Below are 13,614 nucleotides of genomic sequence, written 5' to 3'. Positions count from 1 at the left end.
TGAATAAAAACAACTAGTCTGTTGTCATGATTGTGTCAGAATAGAGTACATGGAGTTTTAGAAGAAAGTATCAGGAGACCCTGTTCTTCTCTTTCATAGAAGATAAAACAAAGCATGGAGTCGTGGAAAATTATCACATAGCTTTCAATGTATAAAAATATTAACACAGAAATTGCAACAAGCTTGTGACTTTAAAAGAAAAATTCAATCGACTTCTATTTCAATGACGCAAAAGCTTCATAGTCCCAAGAGAAATAGAAGCCTACATCAGGCCTACAGGAAAGGAACAGAATGCTTCTACGATAGATCATCAATGTCAAGGCAGCTATAACATCATCCATTTTCAAACGTAGAATTGGGTTCTGAAGTTGAAGCTCTTGCTAAGCGGTATTGTAGAAGCATCTTCACTTGTCCTCCTTAGGTTGTTCATCTTCATTCTTCTTTTGTTGTTCCTAATGAAGATTTCCACACACACACACACACAAAGTGAGTTCAAAAAAATACACTACAAGTCTACAAGAAGCTGATACAGTAAACACAAACATTAATGCCATGATGAAAATAAGAATGATGACAGGAACACAGATATATTTAGTAACCCATGCAGGTCTTATTGAAAAAGTTCTATAAACTCACCTCAGATTGACTTTGCAGAGATGCAATCAGATCTTTCACTGAAGGATCATTGGGGTCAACTCCTGGAAGCTGTGAGAAAATAAGATGTCAAGATAATGATAGCATATACTAAACTGACTATTAGAAATTCACAAGTGCAAGTTGCAGTACACATACTGATGCAAGAACAGATGCCACAAAGGCCTGATCCTCCAACACCTTGCTTACAACAGATTGATCACTTGTACCTTCCTGCATGGACATTTGAAGAGCTGCATGCAACAAAATTACAGTAATGGATCAGTAGATGTCAGTAATGTAATAATTAATAACTGGATTTCTCTCAAGATTCAAAATCTTAAAATATTCTTAGTTTACTACGCCACTTAGCCAGCTTGGTAAATTTTGACAAGGCCATCACAGTGAGTCAGGCCTGAGTTTAATATAGAAATCACAAGCAGGAACACAATGCACCTCTTAACATTTGCAAGAATATGACCCAAAAAGAAAAAAGAAAAATTAAAGTACAGAACAGTGCTGCATGGGTGCAGACAAGTGTCTTAGAAATTAGAATAGCATTCATATAACAAATTGAAGATAAAATTTGTTCCAGATACAAAGCAAAAAAACAAAAAGTTGAATGATAGAAAATGGAAGATTGTTTCACGTTCTTCAGAGCTAACAGGTATGCATAAAGTAGAGAAAAGTAAAATCATCAAAACAAGGGGAACAAATGTTGGAATAAGCAAAACAACATAAAAGATACTCGAAGTATCATACAACCCCAAAAATAAATGGAATAAAGCAAACATAACTTACCTAAGGCCAGCTCCTGATCCTCAGCACTTGCCTCTGACATCTCAACATCACCCCCGGAGTGACCAGATCCAGAGACCTAACACCAAGTCATTTGTCGAGGCAAAGTCAAATTGAAGTAGTTCTTTGTAACAAATAATGGCATCCAAGCAAACAAACCCATAACCTTAGAGCATTACACACATAATTCAACAAGAGCGCTCACGCACCCACAAATGTTCAGATTGAAGTTTAAAGGACCACGACTCATAACATCAGTAATTTTCTTTGTTCACATGTGCACACACACAAATGTCGAGGATAGAAATTAAAAAGAAGACACCAACCTTTTCTTCAGTAACTTTTTTGATATCTTCAGGAGCTGTAACGTTCACATGTTCTTCCATAGTTGCATCTTCTGCATTGGATGATGGTTCCTCTCCTTTTTCTTGTCTAGAAGTTTCCTCAGCAGCCCTCTTTGCTGCAGCTTCTTGCCTTGCCCTCTCCTCTTCTAAAGAAACTCTAAGGGCAAGAGCCAACTCAGGATCTATATTGGGATCTACACCAAAATCAAAGCCAGTATCACCACCAGAAGCAGCAGCAGCCGCAGCAGCAGCCACAAAGCCACTTCCTCCTTCCCCATCTCCAGTGAAAACAGGTGTACTGCATTTGAAATAGACAATTATATCACTTATGTAAAAGATTGGGAAAAAATTCACCGTTTTATTCTTTTAGTTTATTGAAGAAACATGGCGCCAAGGAAAAACAAAATCAGAAACCTATATCTTAGTTCACACAATTTGTTGAAAAGTAATATGTCAGAGGGAAATAAAGTCCTACATTGAATATGGCAATACCTTCATGCAGATCGTCCTCTATCCTACTACCCTTTTCTTTTCTATTTCTTTCTTCTTTGTCCTTTTCTTTTGGTTGAGATTCAGGGACGATGTTCGCACGCTTCTCACAAAGTGCAAGTGGAAGTATTTACATTTTATATAAAAGAAGAGATGAAGAGGTGTGGAAGGTTGGGAGAAAAGAGGAACAAAAGGCCAAGCAGCCTATCAAGGGTTTTGCAAGAAGATAGGGAAAGCACAATAGGATATCTTAGTTCACACAATTTGTTGAAAAGTAATATGTCAGAGGGAAATAAAGTCCTACATTGAATATGGCAATACCTTCATGCAGATCGTCCTCTATCCTACTACCCTTTTCTTTTCTATTTCTTTCTTCTTTGTCCTTTTCTTTTGGTTGAGATTCAGGGACGATGTTCGCACGCTTCTCACAAAGTGCAAGTGGAAGTATTTACATTTTATATAAAAGAAGAGATGAAGAGGTGTGGAAGGTTGGGAGAAAAGAGGAACAAAAGGCCAAGCAGCCTATCAAGGGTTTTGCAAGAAGATAGGGAAAGCACAATAGGAAGACACAAAAAATTTGTGACAAAGGTGGTCATGGATTAGTGAATTGTAACCGCTTTATCTAAATGAGGGAATATATGCATATATATATATATATATATATATATAAGTATCCTTTAGTAATTACTCTTTTCATATGGTATGAAATTCAGACATCCCAAGGATTTTTTCAGAAATATATGACATATTCCATTATCAGAAATGACATAACATTCTCTTTATTTGTAGTAGGGATGTTACACCCACCTTTACCATTACAGGAGCAAACAGCAAAGTCTGGTACCACATATATTTAGTTGGTTATCATCATAAAAATCCATATATTGAACACTTCTATCAATTTCAGGTTCTTCAAAACAAACTGTCAATGACTTTCCCAACTTTCTTTACTCTAATATGTATTTCTTTGGCCCCCTCAAAACTTTTCTAAGACTTTTTTTACTAATATACGTTGACATCCAAATTTAAATTTCCAAATCATTCTAGTCAAAAAATTCTGATTTTTTTTTTTTTTTTTTTTACCACAGACGAAATGTCAAGATGCAAAATACATTTAAAAGAAAAGGCCAAAAAAAAAAACAAAAAAACACAGAACATGAACCCACCTGATAAGCACATCAGAGAGAGCATTTGCACTGGAAGGAACATGAACTATATGACTGCTGTCATTAGCATTAACAGCAGCAAGGAGGGCCTCCAGCTTCTCAGGTTTCTCATCATCCTCTTCACCAAAGTCAACGATATCAAGAGCTACACTGTTCTTTTTTAATTTCTTTCCAATCGTCTCCAACGCTTTCTTGTCATATTTGACAGGACTAAACACAGGGCAGAAAATAAAAGGTTAGATATAAACAAAAATGAATGAGCTACTCAAAGCTCAGATTTTTTACCTTCCTGCAAAAATTATAATCCGCTGTTGCTGATGTTTGTTTTGGCGATGCTTAAGAGCCAACTGAGCCACCTGGATTCCAGCAGCTATGTTTGCCTCGCCCCCCATTTCAAGACCTATACAAAAGCAAATCAGAAATCGAAAAAGAATATGATAGAATAATGCAATTCAACATCACAAGGAACAGCTGAAAGTTATGCAAATGTCTAATTTATTTACCCGTTTTATTGTCACAAAGTTCTGTAGCAATCTAATATCATCATGGTTTCATCAACCCAAAAAAAAAAAAAAAAAGTACATGACAGTCAAGGAACAACAAATTTTCCCATCTAGTTATATATTAAGCCATGAGTCAAAATCGTTAAAAGAACTGACAATTCTGTGTAGGTATGAAACATAATAGCAAGCTCCTCAATCTATAATACTTATTCGAGCAAATGCTGTCTTTGGAAACTAAAATTTGAACAGCATAACACTTTCTGATACCAAAGAATAGACCTTTACACACAATCTTATAACATACTCTCCCATCACTCTGCAGAACTATGAATGAACAAACCATAAAAAATTCCAAACTACATAGACAAGTCTCACTCTAAACGAAAATAATTTTATTATCCAAATTTAACAGTCATTGGGGCCACGACCTTTTTCACATACAATAAATTTATAAAGAATGATGGTAGACAGTCCTCAAATTTAACTTGAATCAATGAAGTAAAGTAATTTACATCTTTATCTTTATATTGAATAGTATTGCACATGTGACCTAAGATAACCTTTATTTTCTAGTGAAAAATATGAATTGAATTTATAATTTTTACCCAGTCATCTATGATATAGTAAAGGCTTAACCTATTAAATGAATTACACAACAACAAAAATTCAGCATTACCACAACAACAAAGCCTAGTTTCCAAACATAGGGGTCAGCCACATATATTGTTCCTTGCCACTCTATCCTATTGAAAATCATATTCTTTGCGAGCAACAAAATTTTTTACCATCCTATCAAAAATCAGACTATTCGTCAACAACAAAAAAGTACCATTACAACAAAAACAAAAGCCTAGTTCTAAAACTTTGGGGTTGACCACATGTATTCTTCTCTACCATTCTATCCTATTGAAAATCATATTCTCTGTCAGCAACAAAATTTTTGGAGCTAACTAAGAATTCTCAATAGATTAATCAGGGCCAACCAAATATATAAAAAATGGTATGACCCCATGAACTTCAATTATAGTTTCTCACCCCTAAATAATTGAGTCACCTAAATTCCATAATGTCTATAAAATTATTTTCTCTTTAGACCTTCCACTTGATATTTATGAATGTTTTTTATCCTTTGCGTTCATCATCTCTATCAATAAAATTGCAGTAATTACCTATATATATATATCCAAAAACCCAATAACATAAATTTTTATCTCTATCAATAAAGTTACAATAAAGTTACATTATTTACCTATCCAAATACAAAATTTCCAAAAACCCAATACTAATATTGAATCAGAGACATAGACTAGTAAGTGAATTAAAAAAAAAAAAAAGACCATACCATGCATACAAGCCAAAATCTTGCCAAGATCAGAGGTGGGAGTGGCCAATACACGAACCCCTTTTCCCGCCATTGTCAAAATCCCCACAGTGTTCTCTGGATTAGCCTATAAATTCAATCAAAACCCCATTTTTTATTAATAAAAAAATTCAAACAAAATCATTAAAAAAAAAAAAATCTAACATAATAAAACATAAATATGTGACCTGGGTTTTGGCACCACAGATGAGATTAACAGCGTCAGATTGGGCTTGAAAACGGGACGGAATGTAATCACCGTTCCTCATCCATTCTGAATTGTCTATGCATATCATTGTTGCCTGTTTATTCAAAAAACATCATCATCAATTACATTCATGATTTATGAGTACAAATATATAAACCTAATTCAACACAATATGAAGTACAGATATACATAAAAAAAACGAAACCCAGAAAAGAAAGAATAGGGGTTTTCAGTTCAAACCTCGAGAACCATGGTTGTTGAGCTTGTGTGAGCAAAGAGCGAAGTGAAGAGTTGAGACTAATGATGTTCTGTTTTTTGGGGTTTTTGAGAATGTTTTTAAGTTTATGGAGCTTTTGATGTTAAGGTTATAGTGAATATTACAGGGTCTGTCTTTTTCTTTCTTTTCCGCTACTGCACTCAAACTTTAGTTGTTAAGTCGATCATGAAGAAAGTAAAGTCGTTGTAATATATGCTTTCGTAAGGGTAAAGCCGTAAAGTAACATAAAACTAATACGGCGAATATTTAGGTTTTGAGGCAATAGTTTTTCTGCGACTCAATTTTATTTCCGACTCTTTTCGCTCAATCTGTGAAAGAAAAAAAGAATTAGCTTCATGTAAGTTTAGAGTTATTTTCTTCCAGACTTACTATATGGCAATTGGAAAGGCTATTTAGGTGCAGTTTTAGTCACATGACTTGTTTTAATAATGCACATGGATAGGCTTAAAAATCATGATGTAATGGGGCTGGAGAAAATAGGTTCAAACCAATTTAAAGCTACTTTGTCCAATTAAAAATTGCCTATAAACACGAAATCATGATCTTACTTTCATGGTGTTGTCGAAATATCTTGCGGTCAATTTTGTGAGTGTTTTAGGGTATTGGTTAAGGTTGAATTTTATAATGTAATCGATTGGCTTTTTATAGGGAGTCGAGTCATTTTCAATTTAAAATGTATTTGTTTATTAGTTTTATTATTTCCCAATGTAGGCGGGACTCAATATTAGCCTACTTGTGCACTCATTAACATACTCCAACATGTTTGAAGGCACCATGTTTAGCTTGAATGTAACAAGTTTTTGCCTCAATAATTGATTTTGGTGACATGTTGCCAACCGAGTAAAAGGAAAGGAGGGGGTTATAGGGAATGACAAAACTTTGCTCTCAACCAGTTTGGGGCTAAACTTTTTCCATTTTAGTTTTTCCAAGAGCTTATAATTGCTAAAAGTATTATGGAAGAGTGGCACTACCCTATTATTCCATGAAGATGAACCTGGGTTTGAATTTCTCTTCCCTCACTTCACTTGTGCCATTTGGACGTGTCACATTGAATGGCCTACAGATAGTAACGTATACAATAGATAACAAGGAAAGCACCAGACATCAGAAATAGTTCAGGCTGAATTGATATGCATGCATGTAAACAGCATTAGAACTTAGAAGAGACACATCTCACAGTTCAAGAATCTGGTTGAAATGTAACAGCCCAACTTGGAGATCTGCTTAAATGATGATCAAAGTTACCAAAAATTCTAACTCTTTATTGAAGAAATCTCAAAATTGTACAAGGTAACACTCACGGGTATACACAATTTGCCGACTGGCATGTTCAAATTAATACACAGAACAAATGACTAATCAACAACAAATACATTATTCTGATTCAAGGATTATTTATACACCGGGAGTTGTGGAACCAAGAGATGGTCTATGATTTCTACTAATGGGTAGCTGAACATAAACCTCATGAACCTCCTGCTTATAAACCTCTCCTCTGTCCCTGTCTATAGCATAACAAACATATACAGTATCAATCACGTTGTCCAGCACATGTACAAAGAAACCCAGCAACACAATCAGTAGCAACCATGCCAAAGCAGCCACAAAGTATGAATCAACCCCAAGATCGCTCACACCCTTTAATATAGCACAGACCTGCTTAGCACATCCATTAACATCAAGAATTTAGAAACAGAAAGGAGAGATAGAAAGAAAGAAAGCTTCAAAAAGTTTTTTTTAAGTTCAGAAAGTAATGAAGATCATATAAACAAAGACAGAGAAATTATCAATGTTGGTCTAATGGTATTGAAGGCCTTCTCAATTGACTGATGTCAGAGGTTCGCAACTAAGACTTGCCATCTTTTGATAAGTTAAGAGTGGCACAGTAACACAGTTCTATTTTTTATGATATTTAATCATTTCATGTATGCTTTGGAGAGAGAGAGAGAGAGAGAGAGAGATCTTTCTTTTTTGGTTCCAACAAAGACTATACATGTGAATCGGGGATTTTCTCCTCACATCAATTCATGACAAGATCCACTTGAATCAGTAATCATTGAAAAGCAAAAATGATTAGGAAGTCAGAAAGACTACATACCACAATGGCATATATAGCTGAGAGGACAAAAATAATTCCACCCAATAGGCGAGTGGAGATGGTCTCCACAAAGACAGCCGAGAGAAGATTACGTTTGAGAAGCTCATATGTCATTCTTGCAGATGTGCAATAGGATTCACCAGTTATTGCCACAAAATTAATTGTAAATTTGTTAAGAAAATCAACTGCTGACAGCAAAGCATTAACACAGCAACGTAGTACAAGGTTCACAATCCCTGGAGTATCATGTCTTGCACTATCAACAGCAGCACGCACCACACGTACAGCACAAATAAGTAGACCAGATAGACATATTGTGCCTGATGAGGGGCCGAAAGCATTTCTGCAAGTGTTTACAATAAAAACATAAGTAATTATATACCAGACTGTTGACATTTCTCTCAATAAAAAGTACTCAGCTAGGCATAGTTAATACTTAATTCTTTTTTTTTTTTTTTTTTTTTTTGGGGGGGGGGTGGTGGGAGGGAGGAGAGGGGCGGTGTACTCTTCTCCTTCAAGGTTTGGAGAAATATAAGAAACCTCCTCCTTTGTTCATAAACGACACTCTAGGCCCCCCCCCCCCCCCCCCCCCTCCATGTTCAAGGTTTGGAGAAACATGAGAAATATATGCTATTATAATTGAGTCAAAACAGATTTTTTTTTTTAAAAAAAAAAAAAATTAAAATCACATCCAAAACAACCATGGATGGTTTACTACCACATCAGTTATATGATAACATAAATCACGAAAAATAAAATAAAATAAAAGTAATAGTCTACGGGCTAAGTGTCATTTCTGAAAATAAGAGGAGGTTTCTAACACTTCCCAAACCTCAAAGGAGGTTAGTCCTCCCCCCCCTTTTTTCTTAATGTGCTGAAAGGTTTGGCAGACAAGTAGAGGGAAACACTAAATAAGAGGCATTTTGATAGTGAGAACATAATCTTAATCCTATTTACTGAAGATTGATTTGGTTCTGAGCATATTCAACAGGATATAGGACATTATAAAGAATGTGAGATTCATTGCATCAAATCAAAGTACAGATTTACAAACAAAAGATCAAAAACTTAAGAGTTCAATAGTTACAGTAAATTTCCAATGTTCTACAATTCAAAGGCTTGAGCTGGACATCTATGCCAGGTGTGGCCATGCAACTGAAGGCCAGAGTGATCTGACACTACCAAGTGAACAGACATCCACGGAAACATGCTGCTATTAATATTCAAAACAAAGAAAAGAGTGTGGGAGGCACCAAAAAGTTACTGAAAATAACATACAAATAAGACATTTTCACTTTCCAATTCCATTAACACAATTGATTGAATTGAAGTATTCAAGCAAATATATATTATCCGTTTATCCTGATCATATGATGTTTATTTCCATTTAGTACGCTTGTCGGTTAGCCGAACAGAATTTTGTGTGAAGGTTGCAAAACCACAATAGAAGAGGCCACTTGACAGCACCCTATCCCACAAGTGCTGCTCTCCAACATGGTAATTTTAAAGCATACATGAACTACAAAACAAAGTTGGTCCTCAGACTACACAATAACAAAAATTTTAAAGCAACACAAACTTGGTCTCCATTGGTCCAATAGAAACCCTTTTCCAGAGGAAGGTACCTATCCAGTTCCATAAGGGCAATAAGAAGGGTTGCACATTTCACCAAGGCAGGGAATTTCAAGTAGTGTCTTAATTCTTGGTACCCCATGGCAACAAGTAGCCATCAATGCCCAATAGACACAATGCAAGCATTGCTATTATCTATGCCTTCCATGACAAAACAATCATAGTAGCTTACCAATTCTTTTATCACCAACAAGCATTATTGTTTATGTTGATATATAACAATTCAGCACCAAGAAGCTATTATCTATCCTAGATTCAATCATTCATAAACTTCTTCAACTAATCCTAATTTCATTTAGCCTCCAATTGTCACAACGAAAGTGTCACATCTACGACACTATACCCAAAAACAGTACTCACAATTGGATCTCCTTGTATTTGCTTATATACTCTTTCTTAACCTAGTACATGCCCGAGATGAGACTTAGTACACACCAAAACACACACACTAGATTTAAACACAATCTCCAACAGCTAATCCTATTTTCATTTAGCCTCAAATTGTTAAAACAAAAGTGCCGCATATACATTATGCCCAAAAAGGAGCAGTCACAATTGGAGCTCATCATGATTGCTTATATAAACTACAGCAGCCTAGGACACGCCCGGGATGAGACTTAGTACACACACAACCTACAGCAGCCTAGTACACACCCTGGATGACACATACATACATGCATATGTAATGACAAATTACATGTGTTTGTTGACAAAATATCCTAGATTCAATCACAATCTCCGACAACTAATCCTAATTTCAGCTAGCCTCCAATTTTACAAAAATAGCACCACATTTGTGCTATACGCAGAAAAGAGCAGTCACAATCAGAGCTCATTGTATTTGCTTATATTACCCACATCAAACTAGTAAACACTTGAGAATTTCATTTAGCCTCCAATTGTTACAAGAAGTGCCACATCTAAGCTATACCCAAAAAAGAACAGTCATAATTGGAACTCCTCACAATTGCCTACATAAGAATATAACCTACATCAACCTAGTAAACACCTGATATGAGACTTAATAAACATGAAAACACACACACATACATAATGACATGTTATATGTGTTTGTTGACACTATATCCTAGATTCAATCACAATCTCCAACAACTAATCCTAATTTCATTTAGCCTCCAATTGTCACAACGAAAACACCACATCTACACTATAACGAAAAAAAAAAAAAAAAAAAAAAAATCACAATTAAAATTCCTCATAATTACTTACATAACCTACATCAACCTAATACACACCCAAGATGACACGCAGTCACACATGTTATAGGTGTTTATTGACACTATATCCTAGATTCATCACAATCTCCAAAAACTAATCCTAAAAATTTTATTTAGCAAGCAATTGTCATGACGAAAGCACTACAACTACACTATACCCAAAAACAGTAGTCACAATTGGATCTCCTCGATCTCTTAATTGCTTATATACTCTATGTTAACCTAGTATACGCCCGAGATGAGATTTAGTACACACCAAAACACACACACATTAGACTCAATCACAATCTCTGACAACTAACAATATTTCATTTTGGCTCCAAATCTCGTAAGTCACAACAAAAGCTCCTCATCTGCGCTATGCCCAAACAAGAGCAGCTACAATTGGAGCTCCCGTTATTACTTATATAACCTACATGAACCTAGTGCACACCTGAGATGAAACTCAGTATACACTAAAACACACAAAGTCATACATACATACATAATGACACATTATATCTGTTTGTTGACACCACATCCTAAATTCAATCAAAATCTCCAACAACAAATCTTAATTTCATTTAGCATCGCCACATATTCGCTATACCAGAAAAAGAGAAATCGCAATAAAAACTCCTCATAATTACTTATATAACCTACATTAACCTCATACATGCCCAAGATGACACTCAGTCTCACACACACATTAACATAATACTTGTTTGTTGACGCTATATCCTAGATTCATCAAAATCTTTAACAATTAATCCTAATTTTATTTAGCCTCCAATTATTACAACAAAAGTGCCACATCTACACTATACCCCAAACAAGAGAGCAAACACAATCAGAACTCCTCGTGATCACTTACATAACCTACATCAGCCTAGTACACAGCCCAATATGAAACTCGGTACACACCAAAACACACACACACATGCATACATATAAAAATGACACATTACACTTATGGTAGCAGAAATTCACCTCAAGGAAGTCCTTATGCTCCGCCTCGGAGGCTCATCCTTAGAGAAATACCACTGTGCAATAGTCCCACTGATCACAAAAACCTGAGCTTCCACCATAACCGCAGCAGACCACAGCATTGTCAATATGGCGAGCGCAAAGTACGCAGGCACCCACCCATCTTGCTTCCACACACAACTATACTCTCCACTCGATTCCTCAACCACAATCTCCCCATTCTGCCTCGAAAAAACCAAGAACACCACGATTGGCGCATAGTAGACCACCAATCCAATCGTCAAAGACGGCAACACCACGAACAAGCCCAAGTTCCTATAAAGCGCATCGGAGGCAATCTTAATGATCTCCACAGTGAGCTCGATTCGATGCCAATTGACCACGAAGATCCAGATAACCACGGCGATTATGCAGAACACGAAGATGAGGACGAGAATTCGGTAAACCAAGGGGAAATCGTCGCTGCAAGTGGAGCTAAGAGTGCAGGCGACGAACCAATAAACATTGAAGAAGACTGGCATGACAACAAAGAAAGGAAGCGAAACGTAGACAAGCTGTTTGGTGTAACGCTTGAGAGAAAGAAGTAAGAGAAAGCAAATCGGTACGGTCACAATTAAGGTAATAACGAAAACCCATATCAAAGAATTTGAAAAACTCGAAGAAAAACCCGTCAGAACTGAAAACGAAAACGAAAGGTTTGTTGAATTCGACAGAGTGGATTCGGTGCAAGAAGTTGAATTGGAGTCATAGGTGAAGGAAGAGAGGTTGGAATAGCTGGTGTTGCGGTGGAAGATGGAGAAGATGCCGAGGACGAAAGTGCAGAGAACGAAGAGGAGGAAGAGGAAGAGGAAAGGGAGGTCTTTGAAGGATCTGGGAGAGTGGTTGTACGTGATTTGAAGGTACTGTGTGGGATCGGAGTCCTGTTCCGAGTCGGCTGGGGTGGCTTGCAGCGGTGGCTGCGGGTCTTCGAGCGGCGGAAAAGGGTGGTGAGGTGGAGAGGAAGGAAAGGGAAGTGGTGGTGGAGGTGGTTTGGAGAGAAGGGGTTGTGATGGGGAGGAAGAAGCGTCGTATAGAGATATGGGTTTGTTGGGTTGCTCCTCTGTGCTGCCCATTACACACACAGAGAAAGAGAGAGAGAGAGAGAGAGAAGTGTTGCTGTGTTGGAGATGGTGGTGTGTGGGACTAGGAATGGAATCTTGTTGTTTTTGACTGTTAAAAAACTGGTTTTGTAAAGTGTCTTTGGTGGGTTTAGGTGTAAACTGGTGCAGGTGAACTTGTGATTGTGTACATGTGTGCATGCATCAACTTACCATTTCTAAAATTGAGCACTCACATCACATGGATATATACAAGTATATTAGCATAAAAGGGTTAAATTTAGCCCATCAAACCCCAAAAATCACCTGTAGTTAAAAAATAAAATTGTGTCAATTTATATTGTTGCTCTAGTTTGCACGGTTGTGGTTTATATGTGAATCTATTTTTTTAATGCTTTTTTTTACTATTTTTTTTAAAAATACTTTAATAAAATATAGTATAAAATAGATATTTTGATGTAAAGATTTTTGAAAAGTGGTTATGTGATTTTTTTTTAAAAAAAAAGTAAATTCTTATGCTAAGGGGAATACTCTTATAGTGACTTAAAAAAATTAGTTTATTTATTTATTTTGGATAAACTAAAATTGGTTCTTCTATTTTGTCACAACTTGATAAAAAGATTAATGAATGCAAATAATTGATTCTTTCTTTTTTTAATTTTTTATAATTTAACAATGCGACTGGGAAAATTTGAAATCTGTACATTTATGTTAAAAATATCAAAAAAATGTTAATTAGTTGAAAACTTTCTAACCATACTTAAAAGAAGATATCAAAACTTTTTCCTCTAATAGAAAAATGCAT

The 13,614-nt window shown here is 35.9% G+C and overlaps 2 protein-coding genes across 2 annotated transcripts; both read right to left on the bottom strand.

Moving 5' to 3' along the window:
- LOC115969063 (26S proteasome non-ATPase regulatory subunit 4 homolog) lies at window positions 1-5,926 on the bottom strand. The gene is made up of 10 exons (XM_031088626.1): window positions 5,742-5,926; window positions 5,482-5,595; window positions 5,276-5,381; window positions 3,716-3,830; window positions 3,431-3,640; window positions 1,758-2,073; window positions 1,435-1,510; window positions 793-887; window positions 637-705; window positions 1-452 (listed from the first exon to the last, which is right to left on the bottom strand). Exons 1-10 carry the CDS (start codon window positions 5,751-5,753, stop codon window positions 405-407), a joined length of 1,161 nt encoding a protein of 386 aa, XP_030944486.1. The 5' UTR covers window positions 5,754-5,926; the 3' UTR covers window positions 1-404.
- Window positions 5,927-7,016: 1,090 nt separating this feature from the next.
- LOC115968539 (CTL-like protein DDB_G0288717) lies at window positions 7,017-12,971 on the bottom strand. The gene is made up of 3 exons (XM_031087951.1): window positions 11,716-12,971; window positions 7,877-8,219; window positions 7,017-7,434 (listed from the first exon to the last, which is right to left on the bottom strand). The coding sequence occupies exons 1-3, from the start codon at window positions 12,822-12,824 to the stop codon at window positions 7,174-7,176; spliced, it is 1,713 nt and encodes a 570-aa protein (XP_030943811.1). The 5' UTR covers window positions 12,825-12,971; the 3' UTR covers window positions 7,017-7,173.
- Window positions 12,972-13,614: the final 643 nt, after the last annotated feature.

Source organism: Quercus lobata, chromosome 11, assembly GCF_001633185.2.
Source record: "Quercus lobata isolate SW786 chromosome 11, ValleyOak3.0 Primary Assembly, whole genome shotgun sequence".
Classification (NCBI taxonomy): domain Eukaryota; kingdom Viridiplantae; phylum Streptophyta; class Magnoliopsida; order Fagales; family Fagaceae; genus Quercus; species Quercus lobata.
This window is presented reverse-complemented; position numbering and strand designations above follow the sequence as displayed.